The sequence below is a fragment of the Dictyostelium discoideum genome (assembly GCF_000004695.1).
Source record: "Dictyostelium discoideum AX4 chromosome 3 chromosome, whole genome shotgun sequence".
NCBI classification, from domain to species: Eukaryota; Evosea; class Eumycetozoa; order Dictyosteliales; family Dictyosteliaceae; genus Dictyostelium; species Dictyostelium discoideum.
Genome location: NC_007089.4, coordinates 5,724,045 through 5,749,936, shown reverse-complemented (window position 1 = coordinate 5,749,936; position 25,892 = coordinate 5,724,045). Strand labels below are relative to the sequence as shown.

Below are 25,892 nucleotides of genomic sequence, written 5' to 3'. Positions count from 1 at the left end.
AATTAATAATAATAAAATTATTTGTTTCAAATTTGATTTACTTGTTTATTATGTTTTTAACATAATTTTATTATTATGTATTTTATTTATTTATTTATTTATTTATTTATTTATTTATTTATTTATTTATTTATTCAATTATGAAAGTATTAATTAAAGATGATAGGTATTGATCTAAAAATACAAGACATCTCCAATAATCAGTTTTAACATAAACGATTGTTGAATCATCGCCAATATCAAATTTTAATAATAAATGAAATTGTGGTGGTAAAAATATTAATAAATTTAAAATATCATTTTCAATTTTTAATTTTTCACCACAACCATTACTATTACTATTACTATTGATAGCACTTTCTTCTTGTCGATTAATGACTTTAATATTTTCTTTTTCTTTTTGATTATCATCATTATTATTATTGTTGTTGATGATTAAAAATTTTGATAATTTTAAATTAATAATTTTTTTTATTAAATTTCTTGAAATGTTCCATTGTTTTACAGAATTTGTCATTGGAATTGGTTGAGAAGTTGTTGGAGTATTTGTATTCCAAAGTAAATTAAATAATTTCGATTGAAATTGATTTATTTCTTCTATGGTTGAATTTAAATTCCAAGGTATTGGAACATTCATAAAAAGATCAGAGAATTGAATTGATATTAAAGAACCATCAGATTTACAAGTTTTACCTTCATCATCATTAAAAACCATTTTAATTGAGAAACTAGTTGGTATTGGATAGATTGGTGTAAATGATAAATCAATATCATAGCAATATGGAAATTCTTTTAATTTACTTTCAACAATTTGTTGTTGTTGTTCAATTGTTTGTAAATTATTAAAACTATTATTACCACTATTACCACTATTGCCACTATTATTATTATAATTATAATTATTATTTTCAAGTAAATCATTATTTGGATGACATAAATATGGTATTCTAATTGGATTAATTGGTAAATAATATGGTGATTGTTGTAATTGAATTAATAATGCATAAACTTTTAATGGTGTATTATTACCAATACCAATACCAATATTAATACCAATACCACTTAAACTACTACTATTACTTATACTACCACTTTTAATTTTATTAATATCATCATCAATATTATTATTATCATTATTATTTTTACCATCTCCGTTATTATTATTGTTATTATTATTGTTATTATTAATTTTATCATTATTATTAATTTTATTATTAATATTATTATTATTAATATGTTTTTTATAACGAATTTGATATGGTATAATAATTTTTGCTTCTAATTTTGTTGGATCCATTAAAAGTGATAAATAATTTTGAAAACTAAATTCAAAATCATCATTATTACTACTATCTAAAATTGGGGTAGTTGGTGATTGTTGTTGTTGTTGTTGTTGTTGTTGTTGTTGTTGTTGTTGTTGTTGTTGTTGTTGTTGTTGTTGTTGTTGTTGTTGTTGTTGTTGTTGTTGTTGTTGTTGTTGTTGTTGTTGTTGTTGTTGTTGTTGTTGTTGTTGTTGTTGTTGTTGTTGTTGTTGTTGATAAATTAATAAAGTTGATTGAATTGAATTTGAAATTTCTCTATCTAAAATTTGAGAGATTGAAATGAAATTTGGTACAGATTTAATTAATTTATTTTTATCAGAAGTTAAAGGAGTTGATAAAAGACCACTAACATTTGTTTCATCATTTTGAAGAGTATTTAAGATTGTTTTAATTTTATCATCTGGTAAATGTGAGATTAAAAGTTGATAGAATGAAGCTCTATCACGAATTTCGAGATTTGAAAAATAGGAAAACAAATTCGATAGAATCAATTTCAAAGGTTTAGCAACCACAATTGTATTATGATACATTAATGAACGTCTACAAATTGATAGAATGATATTACCAATATACCAATTACCCAATGTTAAAATCTTCTTTCTCTTTACCAATTCAAAAGTTTTCTCTAATAATGATGTTGGATCAATTTGATCTTCAACTACTACCCTTTCAACTAATGGTAAATATTGTAAAAATCTTAATGGTTTCAATTGCAATATCATTCTACATAATGATAAAAATAAATTAATTTTTGTTCTTTGATTTTGAATACCATTTGATAAACATATTATTACATTCAAAAATTGTGGATAATTAATTAATATATCACATAAATACTTTTCAATACAACCAAACATCATTGTTGGAAAATTACTTAATAATAACAATAAATTACTAAATACAATTCTAGTTGAAATTGAATTTTCATTATTATGTTTAAATTCTTCTAAACAAATTAATGATTTTAATAATTCACTTTTTTTTTTAAAAAAAAAAAAAAAAAAAAAAAAAAAAAAAAAAAAAATTTTATTACCAAAATTAATTCTTTAATAAATAATAAATAATAAAAAATAAATAATAAATAATAAAACCTACTCTGGTGAAATTGAAATATTTAAAGTTGAATTTGATAAACATTTACATAATGCATATAATTTAGCTTCTTTTAAAAATATATTATCAAATGAAGTTGGATAAAAATTTGGATAAAATTGAAATATTGATAATGGTTGTTGTTGTTGTTGATTTTTTAAAACTTTATTTGGTAATGATAATAACCAATCGATTGCAAATATTCTATTTTCTAATGATAATGAAATATCATTAATAATTGAAATTAAACGTTTTAAACAATAATCAAATTCATCTTGAGAGTATAGATCTGGGAATACTAGCGTTAAATATAAAACAATATGAAATTGTAATGTATTATCTGTAAAGAATAATTTATACAATAGATGAAGATGATTCTTAAAGAAATTATGTGGTATTGAAACTAAATCAATTAATGGTATTAACTGTTGAATTATAGTTACCAATCCCCATTGATTTAAATATGCTGATTGATCTGCAATTGTTGATGCACATTTAAATATATCCTTTTCAAATGATTCTGATAATTTAACATTATTATTATTATTATTATTATTCGATGACGATGATGAAGATGATGATGTTGTATTTTGTGATTTAAACGATCCGTTTGTTGGTTGTAAATTACTACTTCTACTTCTAAAGAATATTTCATTATTATTATTAATTCTTTCTAATGAAATTGGTGAAAATTTAACAGTTGGTGGTATTGAATATGTTGAATTTCTTAAAGTTGGATCTGAATCTGTAAATATATTTGGTAATGGTAATAGTGCCGATCTTCTACTACTACCATAATTTAATGAATTTTGAGCACTATTGCCACCACCACCACCTATAAAATTATTTAAATTATTACTACTTGAATATGATTGCTGTTGTTGCTGCTGTTGTTGACTAAATGATGTTGACATTTGTGATGAAGAAGATGAAGAAGATGTTATTGTTGTTGTTGGTGGTGATATCATCATTGATCTTATTGATGAATGTTGCTGCTGTTGTTGTGGTGGTGGTTGTTGATATGATTGTGATAATGGTGAAGAAAGTGGTAAACTTAATGTATTTGTAGTTGGTGATACAATTGTACCAAACATTGAACCAATTGAATTTTGATTATTTGATATTATAGATGAATTATTACTATTATTATTATTATTATTATTATTTATTGTACCACCACTTAAAATGATACTATTTTGAATTGTATTTGCTTCTTCATATGTGCTTAGTGTTACATTTTGAAGTATTGCTGATAATAGTACTGTATAATTTTGAATTAAATGAGTATTCTCTTGTTGACAATAACTCATTATCAATGGTTTAAATTCTGATAATATACATGGATATGTTAATTCAAATTCTAATAAACAATTACATGCCTATAGGTAAATAAAATTAATTATTAGTAAATTTTTTTTTTTTTTTTTTTTTTTTTTTTTTTTTTTTTTTTTTCCACCCATTAACGATAAACTTTTGAAATGTGTAATACATACTGAACCTTTTAATAACCTATCAGGACTTGTATTAATTTTACTAATTATATCTAATAATAATTCAATGAAAATTTCAATGAATTTTGGATTAGTTTTAATTAAACTTTCACATATTAATACGGTTGTTATGGTTGTGAGTACTTGTGATTTAATTGGATAACTATCAGTTTGTGAGAAAATTAATGATTGTAATATTGAGAATACTCTTTCAAATCTTTTTAAATCATCTTCTAATAGGATACTAGAATTTTCTTGTAAGAATAATAATAAATTAATACGTAATATATCATCTTTTTCATTCTTTAATGCTTTTAATAATTGATCAACCATTAAATTCGTACTACCATTACTATTATTATTATTACTATTACTACTATTGTTATTACTACTAATTGAACTATGAGTTATATCTTGATGATCTTGTATTGAATCATCACCTGATAAAATTTGTGTTACTAAACTTGATAAATTACTTGATGATTGTTGAGGTTGTACTATATTTATAGTTGGTATATAATATTTTTGATTCCTCCAATTTTGGATTATAGTATACCATTCATTTGATGAATATGATGATGAATCCATCTTTTTTTTTTTTTTTATTTATTTATTTATAAGGACCTATGGACTGAAAAAAAAAAAAAAGATAATAATGAAAAAAAAAAAAAAAAATAATAAAAAAAAAAAAAAAAAAAAAATATTTTCATTTTTATTTTTTTTTTTATTTTTTTATTTTTTAATTTTTCCCAAAGACCTTAATTCCCTTTTTTTATATCTTTTTAGTTTATTTTACCCCAGGTCGATTTCCTAAAAAAAAAATAAAAAATAAAAAAAAAAAAAATTTATTTAAAGAACCAAGATAATAAATTTTTTTTTAATTTTTTTTTAGGGCTAGGGTTTAAAAAAAAAAATAAAAAAAAAAAATAAAAAATTAAATTAAAACTTTTACAATATTAAAAATATCCATACCCACGCATAAAACTAACAATTGACACAAGTGAGTAGAAATTTAAAACATTAAGAATATTGAGGTGGTTAAAATATTCAAGCAATATCAAAAAGATAATCAATTAAAAAAGTTTGGATATCAATTTTATTAATTAATCAATTATAGCCCATCAAGAATTTGGTGACGTTAAAAAATATTTTTTTTTTTTTTTTTTTTTTTTTTTTTTTGGTTGGAAAAAATTATTTTTGGGTTTTTTCTTTGAATCCTTTTAAGATATTTTAAATCTCAACTCACCCAAAAAAAAAAAAAAAAAAATGTTCATCAATTTTTATTTTTAAATTTTTTTATTTTTATTTTTTTTTATTGTTATTTTTTATTTTTTATTTTTTATTTTTTTATTGTTATTTTTTTTAATCATCTAAAAAAAAAAAAAATAAATAAATATAATAAAAAATGTTATTTAATATATTTTTATATTTATTTATATTTTGTATTGTTAGCTCCGGCGTATGTATTTTACATTTATTTTTTTTTAAAAAAAAAAAAATATACTAATTAAAAAAAAAAAAAAAAAAAAAAATAGATTAAAAAATATAAGAAAATTCATAAAAATGAATTATCAGGACCATTTCCAATTCCATTACTTGGAAATTTACATCAATTAGGAAAAGAACCACATTATACATTAACAAAAATGCATAATGTTTATGGTGAAATTTTTAGATTACATTTTGGTGATGTTTATACAGTTGTAGTTTCAGATCCAATTTTAATTAGGGAAATGTTTGTTGATAATCATGAAAATTTTAAATATCGTCCATTATTACCAACATTTAAATTTGGTGCTGGTGGTGATCACGGTTTATCATTATCAAATGAACGTTGGGAAAGAACTAGAGAATTAGTACAAAATGCAATGAAAAGAACATCAATTAAAAAGATTTATGATATGTTGGATAGCCAAGTTTATGAATTAATTAAATCAATGAAACAGTATCAAGTCACTGGTAACCCATTTGAAATTCATTTATATGCACAACGTTTTACATTATCAATAATGTTTAAATATATTTTTAATGAGGATATTTCATATGATGAGGATATTACCAAAGGCAAGATAGCAGAATTGGTTCAACCAATGGACCAAATTTTCAAATCATTAGGGTCTGGTAAATTAGGTGACTTTATATCAATCGCTCAACCATTCTATTATCAATGGTTAAAATTCTCAGATAAACAATTTAATGGACCATTTTCAACAGTTAAAAAATTCATTTATAAAAGATATTTAGAACATATAAATACAATTGATCATGATAATCCACGTGATTTAATGGATTTATTAATTAATGAATTTTCAAATGATAAAAATTTAATTCCAACAATTTTACAAACTTCACTTGATATGTTTTTAGCTGGAAATGTTTGTACATCATGATAATTTATTTTTTTTTTAATTTTTCTTTAAACTTTCAAATTTTAATTATTTTTTTATAATTTTTATTTAGGATACAACAGCAGCAAGTATAATTTGGTTTGTATTAAGAATGCAAGAACATCCAGAAATTCAATTAAAAGCTTATAATGAAATTAAAGATGCTGTAGGCGATAGAGATAGAGTATTATTATCAGATCGTCCAAAAACACCATATTTAAATGCAATTATTAAAGAGATATTACGTTTAAATCCAGTTGGACCATTTGGATTACCACATCGTTCATCAAATGATATCGTAATTGGTAATGGTAAGTATTTCATTCCAAAAGATTCACAAATTCTTGTTAATTATAGAGGTTTAGGATTCAATGAAAAATACTTTGAAAATCCTTCACAATTCGATCCATCAAGATTTTTAAATAAAAATAATGATGCATACATGCCATTTGGTGTTGGTGATAGAAAATGTGTTGGTTTACAATTAGCAGGTGATGAACAATATTTATCATTTTCAAATATTTTATTAAATTTTAATTTAAAAAATATTGGTACACCAGTTTCTGATTATGAAGAATTTGGTTTAACTTTAAAACCAAATAAATTTAAAGTATTACTTGAATCAAGAAAATAAAAAAAAAAAAAAAAAAAAAAAAAAAAGAAATAATAATAAAATAAAGTTTAAATTTGTTTTTAATAATAAATATTAAAAAAATAATATATAGATTTTATTTATTTCTATAATTATTATATCTTTTTTTTTTCAATGAAATTAAGTCCAATAATATGGATTTATCAATTTCAAATCATTACAATATTTGTTATTAAAAATTATTATTATTATTATTATTTTTGTTTGATAAATTTTCTTTTTTTAATAATTTTTTTAATATTTGATTGCTCTTCAAATAATAAAAATAAATTTATCTAAATGTATAAAGTTGATAGTGAAGGAGGTGTTTCTTTTTTTTTTTTTTTTTTTTTTTATGACTGTTGTTGTTGATAATTGTTGAATGATAAAAATAAAAATTAAATATTAATTTTTATTTTTTTTTTGGTAATTGTCAAAATGTTACAAACTTTTGTTTAAATCAAAAATTTGTATTTGGTTCAACTTCAATAATTTTTGGATTTTCTAAAATGATTGAAGTATTTTTAGATCTATCATAATTTGAGGATTGATCGATTACATCACCAATGATCCAAGCTGGTTGTTTTTCAATTTCATAGATTTCTTTACAAAAAGCTTCAGCATTTTCGCGAGACATTGAAATTAATAAACCACCAGAAGTTTCAGCTGAAGTACCTTTTAATAATTTGAATGGATGATTTAAATGATCTTCCAACTTTTTCATATGTTTAATGATTGGTAATGTATGAATTTCAAAACGAATTGGTAAGAGTTGATTTTGAGCCAAATTAGTTGAATGACCCAATATACCGAAACCAGTGACATCGGTGGCGGCATGAGCATTATACTTTTTCATTAGTCTTGCGCCTACCCTATTCAATCTTGCCATTGACAGTGTTGCATAGTTGAATACTTGTTCACATTCTTCTGCATTTGTAATTGTGTTGATCTTTTCCCAACGTTCTGGTTTAGATAACCATTGATGAAAGTTTACACAAACTTGTGTGCCTAGAGGCTTGGTTAATACTAATACGTCACCGGGGACAGCATTCACTGGCTTTATAAATTCGTTGGTCTTTAAAATGGAAGTTGCAACACCACCAACTATCGGCCATGGATTCTTTACGGTTTGACCACCACTAACTTTACTACCTGCGCAAATTGCCTGATCATTGAATCCTTGTATCATCAATTTCGATGACCATTGTCTTTGTTCTGCTGTCATATCAGTTGAACATGCTAATAACATTAACATATTATCACAATCTTCAATACCAAATGAATAAAGATCTGATAAAACATTGGCACATGCAATTTTACCTTGGAAATATGGATCATCAACTAACGGGAAAAAGAACTTTTTTTTTAAAAAAATTATAAAGAATATATATATATATATTAGTATATATATATATATAATTTTATTAATTTATTTTTATTTTTAAATAATTTTAAACTTACATCTGTTGTTTGAATCATAACAATATCAGGGAATTTTGTTTGTGAAATACTACAATCATAACCAATACCTTCACCTATACCATCAAGTAGAGAGAGCAACTCTGCTTGTGGTACTTTACATCCTCACCCTTTTAATTTAGTAAAATCTGTTAATCTACAGAGCAATTCTTCTTTCTTATCTTTTATACTTATTGACATTTTGATATAAATGATAGTGAATGAAAAAAAAAAAAAAAAAAAAAAAAAAATTATAAAAAAAAACAAAAAAATCTAAAAATTTTCAAAAAAATAAAAAAAAAATAAAATAAAATAAAATAAAAAAAAACAAAAAAAAATATCTTTAAATAATTAATGTTTTGTCCAAAATATTTTTTTTTTTTTTTTTAAATCATATTCTAAATTTTAAAGTGTCAATTCAATTATTTATTCAATAATATAATTAAATTCATTATTAAAAAAAAATAAAAAAAGAAAAAAAAAAAAAAAGAATAAGAAAATATAATATAAAAAAAAAAAAAAAAAATAAAAAATTTCAGATTTTGTTTATTATTTCAATCATAAAATTAACAAATAAAAAAATTATTAAAATAAAAAATTTGCAACTTCACTCTTTTAAATTAAATTTATTTTTTATTTTTTTTTTAATTTTTTATTTTTTATTTTTTTTTATTTTTTTTTTAATTTTTTTTTTTTTCAATTTTTTTTACATTAAATTAAATTTTTTGTGATCATCACATTTTTTTTTTTTTTTTAATTTTTAATTTTTTTTTTTTTTTTTTTCATTTAATAATAATAATTTTACACACATAATATTTAAATATAAAATGTATCGTAATCAATATGATAGTGATATTACTACCTTTTCACCAAGTGGTAGAATTCATCAAATAGAGTATGCAATGGAAGCAGTAAAACAAGGTGGTGCAGCAGTTGCATTAAAATCCAAACAATTTGCAGTTTTAGTATCATTAAAGAGATCATCATCCGAATTAGGTTCATATCAAAAGAAGATTTTTGTAGTTGATGATCATGTTGGTATTGCAATTTCAGGTTTAACTGCTGATGCTCGTATGTTATGTAATTATATGAGAAATGAATGTTCAAATTATAACTATGTTTATGAATCCCAAATGAGAGTAGAACGTTTAGTTACAAAAGTTGCTGACAGTATGTATTATTTATTTAATTTAATTTTTTAAAAAAATAAAAATAAAAAGTAAATTTACTAACAATTATTATTTATTTAAAAAAAAAAAAAAAAAAAAAAAAAAAAATTAAAATAAAATAGAACATCAAGTACATACTCAAAGATATGGTAGAAGACCATATGGTGTTGGTTTATTAGTAGCTGGTTATGATCAATTAGGAGCACATATCTATCAAACATGTCCATCTGGTAATTTTTATGATTATAAATCAATTTCAATTGGATCAAGATCACAATCTGCTAAAACTTATCTTGAAAAACATTTTGAATCATTTGAAGAATGTACATTAGAACAATTAATTACTCATGGTTTACGTGCACTTAGAGAAACTATACCAAATACTGACGATACCTTAAATTCTAAAAATGTTTCAATTGGTATCGTTGGTGAAGGTCAACCATTCAAAATCATTGAAGAAGCTGATGCTCAACCATATGTATGTTTTAATTTATTTATTTATTTATTAATTTATTAATTTATTTTTTGATTGATTTATTACTTATTTATTGATTTGTTTTAATTAATAATTTATTTAATATTTATATTTTTTAATTAATATAGCTTAATTTACTTGAAAATGAAGAGCCAGTTGAAATGCAAACAAATTAATATAATTTATAAAACCAAAAAAAAAAAAAGAAAATAAAAAAAATAAAGTAATAAAAAAAAAAGTGTAGATAATCTGGTAATAATAAAATTATTAAATCATTCTTTTTTTTTTTTTTTAGTGTTATAAAAAAACAATGTAATATATTGAGATATTTAAATTTTTATTATTATTTGATTTTATTTTTATTATTATTATTTAATCTTGATCTTTGTTTTGGTGAAATTCCAATGGTTTTTTGATTACATAACATCTATAAACGATCCATTTGAAATTACATTTGAAAAAAGGGCACCATCTTCATAATTTGTTTGTTGTTGTTTGTTGTTGTTGTTGTTCTATCCGGAGGGAAATCGTTTTTGTTTACAATTAACAATTGTAAAACATTTTTTGGGTTTGTTTATCAATTTAAAAACTCTATTGAGCACATATGAGCTTGATAAAATTGTATTTGTAAGTGATGGTTTTTGTTTTTTAAGTGAGTCAGTATTCGAAAATCCAATTGTATTAATTGATTTTGGTTGTTCAAAACTAATCAATGAATTGACTCCAATTAGATTCGATGATACTAAAGGTGAAATAAACTATGTATCACTTCAAAGACACTTTAAAGAACCAAAGAAATCATCAATTAAAGATAATGAGGATGTCTTTGCATTGGGAGTATTGGGTTTACAACTTTTATTAAAATTGGGTCATCCAAGAGGTAATGAATTGATTAGTCGAAATTTATTATTAATGTCAAAAATTGGAGAATCTAAAATTATATTAACAGTATTGAATCATTATTCTGATCTTTTAATTCACTCGTATCGATTTTTACAAAATCAGGTTTTTCCATTTTTTTTTTTTTTAAATTTATATACGATCGTTTATGTGTGACCTTATTATTGTTTCCACAAAACAAAAAAAAAAATAAAAAATTAAAAAAAATAAATCAGAAAGAACAAACCAAAATAAATTAAAAAAATTAAAATTAGAAAAAATAATTCAAATAAAATTTTTCACAACAAAATCGCAATCAGAGATATTTAATTTCCAATGTTTTGCTAAAATTTTTGTAATACTTAAAAAATAAATAATTTCATTTTGTGGGAATATTAAATAAAAAAAAAACATATTAATAAATAAAAAAAAAAAAAAAAAATTAATTAATTAATTTGATTCAGTTTTATTTAAAAAATTTGAAATGGTACAAAAAGTATTACTAAGAGATAATAATAATAATAATAATATAATTAAAATTATTGTGCGTTCACTGATGATTTATACTTTGATTGAAATTATCACGAGTAATCGTAATTTCAAAAGAAGGAGTATCATCAGCATCAGAGCTATCATAAGAATGGTAAAGGACAGATGAGTCATCTGAAGAGTTGGCATCTACTGGTTCATATTTATCATTTGGATTTTCAACAAAAATTGGTGGTAGATTATTATTTAATGAATATTGATGATTATTGATTAATGATTCCAATACTTGACTAGAATTTGGTCTATTTCTATAGTATTGAATGTAATTAATAATTTGTGAAATGATTGGGTTAAACTTTGAATCAAATGTAATTGTAGTGAATTGAGTATTTGATGTAAAGTTTCTAATATCATTTGAAAATGCAACTTTCAATGTTGTATAATTGTTGTTAGGGCCACCAGTTGGCACAATTTCAATACCATGAAATTTCAAGAGGAACAATACATTTTGTTCAAATAGAGTTGTACCTGGATGAACAAATGTTAATAGCATTTCAAATATTAGAACACCAAGTGAAAAGATATCTTCATTATCTCGAATAAAGGATGTGGTTTTGATTCTACATTGATTGTAATCCCAGTATCTTTCAAGTGATTTGTAATTTTCGTGACCATTTGTATCACATAAACGAATTGGAACGTCCATTTTCCTGGCACAGCCAAAATCACCCAACACAACTGGATTTCTAGTATTGGATCCACTACCACTACCACTACCACTACCACTACCACTAATTGATTGACATGTGTCCAATGTATGTATATTGACAAAGATATTACCATGATTTAAGTCAAAGTGTGTGTAGTTCTTTTCAATGTTGACAGAGTATAGTGCAATCACCATTGCATTAATTATTGGTTTAATCATTTGAGATCTACAAGTGAATGGTGATGCTAATGCTGAGAATTGTTTATCATCCATCGATAACAATTGCTTTAATGTAACATAACCAATGTCGACCATATTTTCCATTATGATAGATGAAAAACCAAGAGTAGTAAAGTATTGAGTTGTAACCATTTTACTTGCATCGAATACATCGATTAGTGCTTCGACTTCTTTAGTACATTCTCGTTTTCCTTTCAACATTTTATTGACTAAACTTCTTCCATCTGATGATACATACATACTTCGATAAACTTTTCCATAATGACCTTCACCAATTAATACTCTACAATTGTGTTTATTATTTAATTAGTATCAATATTTATTTATTTATTTATAATAATAATAATAAAAATATATATATAATACATACCTGTTTTGTTGAGTATCTCTAACTATAAAATCTTTATTTTCTTCAATTTCTTGAATATCATTAACCTCTGCAGTTGCATCTAAAATGAAATGACCACTTTTTGTAGTTGTTCCAATTTGTATAGTTTTTTCAAACACTGGAATAACGTTTATACTATTAGTAGCAGCAGCATCATCACCATCATTATTATTTTTATTATTATTATTATTATTATTATTATTATTATTATTATTATTATTATTATTATTATTATTATTATTATTATTATTATTATTATTATTAATTTCTACTGGTAAAATATTAATGCTATTATTAACTATTGAGATATCAGTAGGTGCGTTATTAGTTATTGGTAAATTACTTTGAAAAATTAAAAAGTTGACATCCAGATTCGTGAAATCTGATGGCTGATGCATTTTTAATTTTTTTTACAAATATAAATAAAGAAAATTCTTTATTTATATAAGAAATTTTATTTTTTATTGTTTATTGTTTATTGTTTTTTATTTTTTATTTTTTATTTTTTATTTTTTATTTTTTTTTTTTTAGATGAAAAAATTAAAAAAAGGGAAATTTAAAATAAAAATATAAAATGTAAAATCAAAATTTTTTTTTTTTTTATTTATTTTATTTATTATTTTGTAAATCTAAAAAAAAAAAAAAATTGTATTAATTGGTAATTAATTATTTGTGCGAAAAAAAAAGAAGATTGGGAGAAAATAAAAAAATAATTATAATAATAATTTGTGTGAAAAAAAAAAAAAATAAAAGAAAAAAAAATTTAAATAAAAAAAATAATTTTGGAAAAAAAAAAAAAAAAAAAAAAAAATTTAATGAATAAAAATAGAAATTAAGTTTTGTGTGTGCAAAAATTTAGAACAGATATACAAGAGAAAAATCCATTAAACTCAAATTTTTTTGCTGTTTTTTTATTTTTTTATTTTTATTTTTTCCTTTTTTAGTTTATTGAAACACAAATGATGTTTTTTTTTTTTTCCCAAATCTTTTACGAAATTTAACAGTGAAATCATAGGAAAAATTGATGACAAAAAAAAAAAAAAAAAAAAAAAAAAAAAAAGAATATGGATGGAAAAAAAAAAAAAAAAAAAAAAAATTTTATTATAATAATTTAAAGAGTTTATATTTTGGTTTTATGTGTTAAGGTATTTGTACGTTTAATATTACATTAAATTTTATTAAATTTCACTGTTGGAATAATATTATTTATTTTTTTTGTTTTTTTGTTTTTTTCCCAATTTTTTATTTTTTTAAAATTTTTTTTTTTTTTTTTGATTTTATTAAAAAAAAAAATAATAATTGAGATATATCTTATCTTTAAAAAAAAAAAAAAATTTATATAAAAAAAGAAAAAAATTAATAAAAAATTTTTTTTTTAAGAATACATTTATCTTTTTTTTATTTTTTTAAATATTTTGGGGAAAAATAAAAAAAAAAATTAATTTTCATCATTTTCTTCAATATTCTCCATTGGAAAATTTCTTATTCTTGGTTTAATTGGTTTTCCATATTTATTCACACCAAAAGTATTAATTCCTCCACCCAAATAACATAACATATTAGTACAATCAATTTCAACAAGTTCTTTGTATTTATATAAAGTTTCAATATAGTCCAAATCAATACGAGACATTCTATTTGAAAAATATTGACATCTTTTTTTTAAAGAATCAAGATGTGCATTGGTCTCTACTGATGGTTCATTCCAATGTAAAAATGATGGATTTTCACAAATATCTAAAAATTATTTCAAAAAAAAAAAAAAAAAAAAAAAAAAAAAAAAAAAAAATTAATATTAAAATTATTAAAATTAAAATTAAAATAAAATTTAAATAGAAATTACCTTGTAATAAATTGTTATTTTTAGTTTGGCAAGCTTCTTTGCATTGATCAAATTCCTCTGAATAACTATATTCAGTTTTAATAGTAACTAATTTTTTAAAATAATTAATTATTAATATTATTATTGAAAAAAAAAAAAAAAAAAAAAAATTTTAATTTTATTTACTCGTTAAAAAATTATTATTGGTATTTTTTATTTCACATCGTTCTCTACATCTGTGATAGTCTTCTAAAAAAACACCTGTGGAATTTATTTGTTTAAATAAAAAAACAAATGAAAATAATAAAATAATTCTACAATAAAAATTAAACTTCATTTTTTTTTTTTTTTTTTTTAAAATATCAATAAAAAAAAAAACTAAAATTGATATTAATTTATGACAATAATAATAACAATAATAATAATACAATTGATTATACAAAAAAAAAAAAAAAAATAACTTTTTATATATTTTTTTTTTTTTTTTTAATTGGTAGATTGAAAATTAATATTTTATTTTTATTATTTATTTTTTTAATTATTTTTTTATTTTTTTTATTTTAAATAATAATAATAATAATTAAATAATTAAATTTTTAATGTTCTTTTCTATTTATAAGAACTTTTTTTTTTTTTTTTTTTTTTTTTTAATAATTAAAAAAACATATTTAATAATTTTTAAATAAATAATTATACCATTATATATTATTCGATCCCATCTTTTTTATAGATAAATAATGAGTTTTTGATTTAAAAATAAAAAAACAAAACAACAATTTAATTCTCTTAAATCACCAAAACCATTACCACAACCCATTACCCTTTAGTTTTATTTAATTTTATTTTTATTTTATTTTATTTTCTTTTCTTACCTCATATTTTATTTTCTTTCCCTCACTCTTTCACACACATTTTTTTTTTTTTTTTAAAAACAAATATCAGTATTTAGGCAAGTTTATGTTTTTTTTAATAAATACATTAACTCGCACCACCCCTAACACAATATCATTTAAATCAAAAGGTGGAGATAGAGATAATAATAAAAAAAAAAAAAAACAAAAAAAAAAAACAAAAAAAAAAAAAAAAAAAAAAAAAAAAAAAAAAAAAAAACCATGTTTTTTTTTTTTGTATGTCAATACAATTTTTGTTTAATTTTTCTAAAAATAAAAAAAGACAAAATCTATATAGATCGATAATAATTTTAATCATGATTTTATTGATGTTTTTTGACAACTACCAAAAAAAAATAAAGAAATTTTAATTTTTCAAATTAAAAATGAAATAATAAAATTTACAACTTTGATTTTTGCATTTGTAAAATAATTAAATATTTTAAAAAGACCTTTTAATACTTCATTTAGTATTATAATAAAATTATTGTAACAAAATTTAAATCTTTTTAAAAAATAAAAGTAAAAAAAAAAAACAATAAAAATCTAAAATCTATTTTTAAAATTATTGGTAATTTTTTATTTTTCGATTAATACTTTTTTTAATAACAATTTAATTCATTAAAAATAAAAAGTTCTTGAATAAATTTCATTAAATAAAAAAAATTATTATCTTATTTCTTTTTTTTTTTTTTTTTTTAATATTTTTTTTATTTATTTATTTGTTTTTTTATTTGTTTTTTTTTTTTTTTTTTTTTTTTTTTTTATTTTTATTTTTTTTGTTTTTTTTTTTTTTTTTTACTATGAGATGATTTATTGATCTTTATTAAAAACTAATTTCTTTAATAAACTAATTAATAAAGCATAATCTAAAGGTTTTGACATAAATTCATTACAACCAGCTTCAAGACAAAGATTTTTATGACCAGTGGTTGCATCAGCAGTGAGAGCGATAATTGGTAAATGTTTAAGACCATGTTCAGTTTCAAATTTACGTGTTAACTTTGAACAAGTGATACCATCCATTACAGGCATATGAATATCCATTAAAATCAAATCGAATGATGAGTGACTTTGTTTAATTCTTTCCATCGCAAGTTGACCATTCTTTGAAAGTTCAACTCTAAAATTATGTTTTCTTAATACTGTCATTGCAATCTTTGCATTTACTAAATTATCTTCAACTAATAAAATATTAACATTATAATTATTATCATTATTATTATTATTATCATTATTTGTATTATTATTATTATTATTATTATTATTATTGTTGTTATTATTATTACTATTAAGGTTAAGATTATTAATATTATTATTTAATTGATTTGAAGTTGAAAGTAATTGAGGTGATGCAACACTACTACCACTTCCTGTACTACTACCACTAAATCTTCTTGGTGAAACTTGTACATAATCTGGTATTGAAGTTGACGATTTAACTTTAATACCACTACTTGCACCACTGCTATTAATGATATCTCTTGGTATTGGTAATAATGGGAATGATGATGATGGTGAAATTGTTGGAGTTCCTGGTGGTTGTTGTTGTTGTGGTTGTTGTTGCTGTTGTAGTTGTTGTTGAAATAATTGATTTGATGTTATTAATTGATTTTGATTAATAATATCACCACCACCACTACCACTACCACTATTAATACCACTATTTGCAAGATTTGTAGTACCACTTGTACCACTTGTACCACTTAAATCTAGTAATGGTGATTGAGAAGATGGTGAAGAAATTGAAAAATCTTCCAATCTATATGAATGATCATCTTGGCCATGTGAATCAGAGGAAGAAGATGAAGATGAAGAATCAGAAGTTCTTTCAGATTTTGGTATTGGAATACCTTCAGATTGATCACCTTTACAATAAATATCTTCACCAAGATTATTTTTTAATAAACCACTATTACTTGAATTTAAAAAGGAAATTCTAGATTTTGATCTATTACTACCAGTCGAACCTTCACTCTTATCACTACCATTTGAAGATGTTAATATCGGTGATTTCTTTGGTTGTGTTGTTGTTGTCGTTGTTGTTGTGTTGTTATTAGTTTCTGGTAATGGTGGATTTATTGATATGGTTGAATTATTACCACTTAAATTTGTTATTTGACCTTCTAAAGTTGAATCAGGTAAAATATCACCACCACGATCATTTCTAATTATAGTTGATTGTAAAAGTGGTTGTAATTCGATTTGTGATTGTAAATCTATTTGTGATTGTTGGGTATTTGGTAATATTGAATTAATATCATTACCCATTGGAAGTAAAGATTGAGGTGAAGCAGATAAAATTGGAGGTGTTAAATTTGTTGGTAAAACTGAATTTTCATTTAATGGTTGTAATGAAGATCTCTTTGCATTAATGTTTAGATTTGTTGGTAACATATTATATGATAATGGAGTGGATGGTACTGATAATGATTTTGGTAGAACACCTTGTTGATGATTTAAAACATAATTATTATAAGTATTCATATCATTTTGAGGAGGAATACCATTATTTCTAATAAAATAATCATTATTATTATCAATATTTGTACTAATATTACTATTATTATCAATACTACCAGTATCATTATTACTATTATTATCTAAACCTGTAATACCATTATTACTAAGTGTTGAATTTGGTGTTGTAAACATTAAACTATTATTATTAATATTATTATTTGTTATACCAATATCATTTGTTAATTGAGGAATATTTGCATTATTTAAACTTGTTAATAATGATTGACAAGAAAGTAAATTTGGAATAATATTTGAAGGTGTATTAACTGGAGTTGGAATATTATTACTATTAATTAAACCACTATTACCAATACCAGTTGAAATATTAGAACCACCAAGTTTAGTTTTATTGAAATCAATATTGCTACTACCACTGCCACCACCACCACCACCACCACCACCACCACCACCACCACCACCACCACCATTACTACTACCACTATTATTTAAATTTTGATTTGAATAAATTGGATTAATTGTTGAAGTATTTGGTAATAATTGAGAGAGTACAGTTAATTGTTCTCTTTTAATTGGTTTATAGAGGTAATGAACATTATCAACATTTAAAGATTTTCTAAGTTTAGCGGTACACATTATTACCAAAGGTGGATTCTTTATGATATTGGAAGAATCTTGTTTCATTTGTTTAATCTCATCGATTACCAATGAAGGAATCAATGGGTCCAAAAGAATTAGATTGAAATCACCATTACGTTCATTAAAGAAATAAATAGCCGATTGAAAGGTGGTTCTTTGGAAAACTTTAAATCCAAATGGTTCCAAATGCATTGCTATCACTTTTCCAATGTTTGGATTATCATCAATAACCAATATCTTTAAGCCTTCGCCCCATTTAGAGTTTGCAAAAAACTTTGAACTTTGATTATTCATAATTCTTGGATAATGATTGGTGGTATTAGTAGTACTATTCATCGAGGAAGTAATTGAGCTAATACTATCACATTTCATTGGAACTTGTAACTCGAAAACTGATCCCTTCTCCATTTCTGTTTCATATTTAATTTCACCGTTCATTAAATTTGATAATTGTTTACAAATTGCTAAACCTAAACCAAATTCACCATCTGTATTGGTTGAATTTACATTATAACTTGATAATGAAAATGGTTGAAATAATAAATTTGTACTATAAGGATCAATACCTGAACCACTATCAATTACTGAAAAATAAACTGTAAATTCATTTTTCTTTTTTTTCTTTTTAATATTATTATTATTATTAATATTATTATTAATATTATTATTAATATTATTATTATTACTATTATTATTATTATTACTATCATTAATATTATTATTATTATTATTTACATTATTATTACTATTATTATTATTATTTTTTAAATCATTATTAATACAATTATTATTATTACTATCATTATTATTATTTGTATTTATATTTATATTTGTATTATTATTACTATTATTATTATTATTATTATTATTATTATTATTATTATTATTATTATTATTATTATTATTATTATTTTCTTGATTTTCTTTATTTTCAATAATTTTATCATTATTTGATTTTTTTAATTCTAAATTTTCATCTTGATTATCTTTAATTTTATCAGATAATTCATCAATATTACAACAACTACTACTATCTTCAGTATTATTGTCATCATCATTATCGTCGTCATAATCATCATCATCAATGATATGATGATGATGATGGTGATGGTGATGGTGATGATGACGATGATGATGACGATGATGATGAATTGGTTGTTGTTTTAAAACACCTAAATTACTTGAGAGGGAAACTCTAATATAAACTTCACCTTCATAGGTTGCCTTTATACTATTGGTTATTAGTTTCAATAGAATTTGTTTAATCTTTTGAGAATCACCAACCAATGAGAGAGGTACATCTTTATCAATTAAATAGAAGAGATCGATTTCTTTCTCTTCGAATTGAGTTCTAATTGATGGTGTTGAAATTAAATCCTCTAAAAGATTTGAAACTACAAATGATAGATTCTCTACATCATTACGTTTCAATTGTTTAATTTCCGAGTAGAATAAACACTCCTTGGTTAGTTTACTTAATTGTTCATAAGAACTTGAGAATTTACTTAGATAAGCCTCTTGATTTGGTTGAACATCGGTATCATATATTAAACTAATGATTGAACCTGTATTTTGAACTAAACGTTTGAATTGATTCATTGATTCAATGTAGAATTGAGAGTTGTATTGTGTTAATTCCTCTTGTTTCTTAACGTTTGAACAGAGGTAATTAAATCTATTGACAATCATAATGTTTTGTTGATCGATTGATTTGATCGATTGATTTATACTCATCCAACCACTATAGATATCCAAAATGATACCAACAATTGGGAAACCAACAGAACATGCACGAATCCATCTACGAATTAATAATGCCTCGAAAATATATGATTCAAATAAACGAGAATTCAAACCAAATGTCTCCCAAGATGAAACTTCTATGAAAATTGTTGATAATATTAATGAAAAGAATCTATTGGTTCTAAAACGATTATAATTTACCAATAACAATACCAATTGAATGAAATGTAATAAAGTTGCCAATGGTGCTTGAAATTGTACTGGTGAAATGATTGTATTTACATTACCACCACCACTATTACCATTAGCTCCAGATCCAAATGAACTACTTTGTTGTAAGAATTGATTCAATGGATCATAATTTAATCTTAATACAATCAATGTATAAGTAATTGATAAACATAAAAATATTCTTGTAAAAAATATTTGAAATGAATATGACCAATCATTCTTTTCTTCTTCATCATCTTCTTCATTATTATTATTATTATTATTATTATTATTATTATTATTATTATTATTATTATTATTATTATTATTTTTATTATCGTTAATTTTATTATTATTAGTATTATTATTATTACTACTATTATTATTATTATTATTACTATTAGTATTATTATTTTTATTACTATTATTATTATTATTATTATTATTATTGTTACTATTATTGTTATTATTATTATTATTATTATTAGTATTATTGTTATTATTGTTATTATTGTTATTGTTATTATTATTATTTGTAATATTATTATTTATATCGTTATTTTTAATATTATTATCAAAATTTAAATCGTTATTAATTTTAGTATTACTACTACTATTATTATTATTATCAATATTATTATTGATATTATTATTATTAGTGATACTATTACTATTATCACTTTTATCGTTAATTTTATTTTTATTATCGTTATTTATTATATTATTTACATTATAGGATTCATCTTGAAAATATGGTGAGATCGATGATGAAACTCTAAATTCGCTATATCTACTATTATACATTTTTTTTGGAATATGTGAAAAATTTAATACAATTCCAACAACTAAAAATTCAATTGCTGTTGATATCTAAATAAAAAAAAAAAAAAAATTAATAATTATTAATAATTTTGATTTAATAAAAGTTTTTTTATAAAACTTACATTAGAAATTGAATCTAAATTTAAAAGTGGATCTTTTGGATTAAAGAAAAGATTAACTTGAAGGATATTAACCAAACCAGATAAAACTAAACCCAAAAAAATATAATCTGATAAAAAGAAATTTAATAATGATGGTATCACTCTTGAATTTCTTAAGGATTCACGTGCAGATTGAGAGATTGAATGTGAGTATTTCTTCATTTTTAACAATACCACCAACAAAAACATTAAAATCGATGAGAATATGAAATGAAATGAAAATATTAAAATAAACAATGAATTAATATTATTATTCCATTGAAATACTCTAAATAAAAACTTTTTTGATACCATCAAGAAAATATAAAATGCCAATACTGATAATAGGGATATATGAATTAAATTCATTGTACCTTTTGATGAAAAAAATGACTCATTATTATTATTATTATTATTATTATTATTATTATTATTATTATTATTATTATTATTGGTGTTGTTGTTGTCGACATTATCATTTTCTTTAGATAATGATGATGATGATGATGGTGGTGGTAGTTGAGGTGGTTGTGGATATGGTTGTGGATATGGTGGAGTATATATTGCTTGTGAAGTTTGAAAATATTTTGGTGATGGTTTATTACCGCCACTACTACTTCTTGTATGTTTAATTTTTGAATATATATTACTATTTTCGTTATTATTATTATAAAAACTACTACTGCTACTATTTCCAATGCTACCTGTACTACTATACCCTGTATTTCTAGTTAATCTATTTCTTAATCTTTTTGAATTATCATTATAATCAAAACTATCATTTGAATTATTTAAAAATGACTTTTCATGTGGAGATGTTGAATTATTTTGATTATTTTGATTATTTGGATTGTTTTGATTATTTTGATTTAAAAAAGAAGGAGATGAAGATGATTTTCTTGAAGATGATGAAGAGGAAAATGGTGATCCATGTGGTGATATATTTGTTGTTAAAGCTATATTTGGTGAGATTTGACTAAAAATATTACCAAGAGATTGTGAAGATATTAATTTTGGTGATGATTTAATTGGTGATGAACTACCTTGAACATTTGAATGACGATGATTATGAAGTTGATGATGATGATGATGATGAGTTTCATTTCCAACAGTATTATATTTATTATCAGATGAAATAAATTGAGCGCTATCATCACCACCATTATTTTTATTATTTCCACCTCCTACTTTATTTTTACTACTATTATTCTTATTATTATTATTACTACTATTATTATTACTATTATTATTATTATTATTATTATTATTATTATTATTATTATTATTATTAGAACTAAAATTTAATAAAGTTGATGATTGTCTTAATGGTGATAAATTTTCAAAAGAATCCAAATTTGAACATGATTGCTGAGGATGTTGATAATATTTTAACGGGTATGCATTACTATTACTATTATTATTATTATTATTACTATTACTATTATTATTATTATTACTATTACTATTACTATTACTATTATTATTATTACTATTATTATTATTATTATTATTATTATTATTATTATTATTAACACTATTTAAACTACCACTCCCACAACCACTATTATTATTATTATTATTATTATTATTATTATTATTATTATTATTATTATTATTATTATTATTATTATTATTATTTAAATTTGACCTATTTGCATTTTTAAAAATATTTTGTAAAGAGTTATGAATTGGTGTAGACTTCATTGGTGTTGTATTCGTACCAGTTGTGGACGTTGATGATGAAACTGGTGTATTATATGAATTATTATTGGTTTTAATTTTTGGTGACTGTTCTCCTCCACTATTACATTCATTAATCGTTTGAAGAGATTGAGTTGATATGCTATTATTATTATTGTTATTATTGTTATTGCTCCCAATTGGTGGGGTATTGAAATTGCCAACAATTTTAAAATCTGTTGTATTAAAATTATTATTAATATTATTATTATTATTATTATTATTATTATTATTATTATTATTATTCTCTGTTGAGTTTGCGTTCAAGTAATTTGACATTGTTATGAAAAATGTCTAATAGTATTTTAAAAGTACAATTTTTATTTTTTTTTTTTTTTTTTTTTTTTTTTTATTTTTTTTTTTAATTATTATTATTTTTTTTATTATTATTAATATTATTTATTAAAATAATTATTATTTTTATTATTAATTTTAAAATATTTATAAATTAATAAATAGAAATAAATGAAGTATAAATTAATGAATAATAATAATAGTGTTTTAACAATATAATAAATAATTTTTTTTTTTATTTGTTGTTTGTTTTTTTTTTTTTTTTTTTTTTTGTGTTTTGTTTTTTTTTTTTTTTTTTTTTAATATTTGTTAATTTATTTATTTTATTTTTTAATTTTTTTTTTTTTTTATTTTTTTATTTTTTATTTTTTTTAGATAGTATATGAATTAAATATGGTTACATAAATGTATACCAAGTGTAAAATTTAAGAGAATACTTTTATTTGTTTTTAATAAAGGAAAACGAAAATATTAAATAAGAAAGAAAAAAAAAAAAAACACAAAACAAAAATTATAAAAAAATAATGTTAAATGTGATATTATGATGACAATTTTTATATATAATAAACATTATTATTATTATTATTACATTAAATTTAGTAAAATTGTGTGTATGTGGGTTCATATAATTTATGTACGATAACAAAACAACAACAATAATATTAACAACAACAACAACAATATAAAATTATTAAAATAATTATATCATTAATTTTTTTTTTTTTACATATATTTATCGTTTAATATATGTTATATGTGTATATATATAAGTGGGTGTCTTATATATTACACGAACCAAGTGTGTGGGTGTGTTTAAAAAGTGTATTTATTTTTCTACAAATTTCGTTCGCCCATTAATGAAAATTTAAAAAAAAATAAAAAATAAAAAAAAAAAATAATTTAATTTGAACTTGCCCTTCTTTTTTTTTTTTTTTTTTTTTTTTTTTTTTTTTTTTTTTGATCAAAAAAATTAATTAATATTAAAAAAAAAAACAAATAATGCAAAAAAAAATAAAACAAATAAAAAATAATAAAAGAATAAATCGCTTAACAAATTTTATTTTTATTTTTATTTTTTAAAAAGTTTTTATTTTTTTTTTAAAAAGGTTTTTTTTTTTTTTTTTTTTTTTTTTTTTTAAAATTTAAACAATAAAATATAACAATTGTTTTATTTTTTAATATCGTTATTTACATTAATTCTTTTTTAGGTAATTTTGATATTTTGATTATTACAATGATTGATAATAATAATAATAATAATAATAATAATTACGGTAATTTATAATTGTTAATAAAAAAAAAAATAATAAAAATAAAAAAAAAAAATAATAAATAAATAAAAAAAAAAAAAAAAATATTACTATATTCTTTTTTATTTTTTTTTTATTTTTTATTTTTTTTTATTTAATATTTATTTCTCTTTGAATTTCCAAAGTCTTTAATTAATAATGAAAATAATAAAAGGGTTTTGTTTTGATCTATTTTTGAATGTCCTTTTGAGGAATTTTTTTAGATTTTTTTTTTTCTAAAACCTCTTTTATTTTTTATATTTTTTTAATATTTCATTTTTTTTTTTTAATTTATTTTTTTTTTTATTTATTTTTTTTTTTTTTAATTTTTTTTTATTTTTTTCTCTATATTTGAAAATATTAAAATTAAGAAATTAATGAGGCCAATTCAATTGATAAATATTATTAAATTTAAACTTTTCAATTAAAAATTTTGAAAAAGTATAGCAATTACTATAGATTGACCATTTATCACCTCTATTTTCATTTTCAATAAATTCATTAAACCATTCAGTTAAAATTACTCTATTTAATCCAAAATACCATTCCAATGGTTGATCTTTGTGGTAAATATTTTCAATTTTACCTAAATACATTGATAATTCTTGGTATATTTGATTTTCACCAAATTTTCTTTCAAAACACAATTGAATCTTTTTAGAATTCTTTTCTAATACAATATGAACTTCTAATCCCATTATACCATTCTCATCATTAGATTCACCAGCAACATCAATAACAATTGTATAATGAATATCATTTAAAAAACTTGATGGTTTTTTATTATTAATTTCATTTTTACTTTCTCCATCTTTAATTTCAGAATACATCACTAAATAAACATCACCAACTTTTTCATTATTAATTACTTTCAATGATTGACATTTACTTCCAATTTCTAATTTTTCATAAGTTGAATGATTATTTCCCATATTAATAATATTAATTATAATTATTAAAAAACAAATAAAAATAAAATAAAATAAAAAATAAAATGAAAAAAAAAAAAATTATTTATACACTTTTTTTTTTTAAACAATTTTTAATTTCAAATAAAAAAATAAATAAATAAATTAAAAAATTATAATAAAAT

The 25,892-nt window shown here is 21.0% G+C and overlaps 8 protein-coding genes across 8 annotated transcripts; 2 read left to right on the top strand and 6 right to left on the bottom strand.

Annotated features, from left to right (window-relative positions):
* Window positions 1-130: 130 nt before the first annotated feature.
* Window positions 131-4,492, bottom strand: DDB_G0282421 (hypothetical protein; the record flags this gene model as incomplete). Its single annotated transcript, XM_634948.1, has 3 exons — window positions 131-2,366; window positions 2,418-3,793; window positions 3,908-4,492. The coding sequence occupies 3 exons, from the start codon at window positions 4,490-4,492 to the stop codon at window positions 131-133; spliced, it is 4,197 nt and encodes a 1,398-aa protein (XP_640040.1).
* Window positions 4,493-5,309: 817 nt separating this feature from the next.
* CYP508B1 (cytochrome P450 family protein) lies at window positions 5,310-6,925 on the top strand (the record flags this gene model as incomplete). The annotated part of the gene is made up of 3 exons (XM_634947.1): window positions 5,310-5,363; window positions 5,440-6,279; window positions 6,365-6,925. 3 exons carry the CDS (start codon window positions 5,310-5,312, stop codon window positions 6,923-6,925), a joined length of 1,455 nt encoding a protein of 484 aa, XP_640039.1.
* Window positions 6,926-7,382: 457 nt separating this feature from the next.
* Window positions 7,383-8,581, bottom strand: selD (selenide water dikinase; the record flags this gene model as incomplete). The annotated part of the gene is made up of 2 exons (XM_634946.2): window positions 7,383-8,279; window positions 8,384-8,581. 2 exons carry the CDS (start codon window positions 8,579-8,581, stop codon window positions 7,383-7,385), a joined length of 1,095 nt encoding a protein of 364 aa, XP_640038.2.
* A 626-nt stretch (window positions 8,582-9,207) lies between these two features.
* On the top strand, window positions 9,208-10,200 carry psmA1 (20S proteasome subunit C2; the record flags this gene model as incomplete). Its single annotated transcript, XM_634945.1, has 3 exons — window positions 9,208-9,550; window positions 9,672-10,027; window positions 10,153-10,200. 3 exons carry the CDS (start codon window positions 9,208-9,210, stop codon window positions 10,198-10,200), a joined length of 747 nt encoding a protein of 248 aa, XP_640037.1.
* A 1,253-nt stretch (window positions 10,201-11,453) lies between these two features.
* Window positions 11,454-13,127, bottom strand: DDB_G0282417 (hypothetical protein; the record flags this gene model as incomplete). Its single annotated transcript, XM_634944.1, has 2 exons — window positions 11,454-12,624; window positions 12,712-13,127. The coding sequence occupies 2 exons, from the start codon at window positions 13,125-13,127 to the stop codon at window positions 11,454-11,456; spliced, it is 1,587 nt and encodes a 528-aa protein (XP_640036.1).
* Window positions 13,128-14,167: 1,040 nt separating this feature from the next.
* Window positions 14,168-14,888, bottom strand: DDB_G0282415 (hypothetical protein; the record flags this gene model as incomplete). The annotated part of the gene is made up of 3 exons (XM_634943.1): window positions 14,168-14,466; window positions 14,573-14,659; window positions 14,738-14,888. The coding sequence occupies 3 exons, from the start codon at window positions 14,886-14,888 to the stop codon at window positions 14,168-14,170; spliced, it is 537 nt and encodes a 178-aa protein (XP_640035.1).
* A 1,366-nt stretch (window positions 14,889-16,254) lies between these two features.
* On the bottom strand, window positions 16,255-23,495 carry dhkM (histidine kinase; the record flags this gene model as incomplete). The annotated part of the gene is made up of 2 exons (XM_634942.1): window positions 16,255-21,384; window positions 21,459-23,495. The coding sequence occupies 2 exons, from the start codon at window positions 23,493-23,495 to the stop codon at window positions 16,255-16,257; spliced, it is 7,167 nt and encodes a 2,388-aa protein (XP_640034.1).
* Window positions 23,496-25,173: 1,678 nt separating this feature from the next.
* DDB_G0282413 (hypothetical protein) lies at window positions 25,174-25,731 on the bottom strand (the record flags this gene model as incomplete). The annotated part of the gene is made up of 1 exon (XM_634941.1): window positions 25,174-25,731. One exon carries the CDS (start codon window positions 25,729-25,731, stop codon window positions 25,174-25,176), a length of 558 nt encoding a protein of 185 aa, XP_640033.1.
* Window positions 25,732-25,892: the final 161 nt, after the last annotated feature.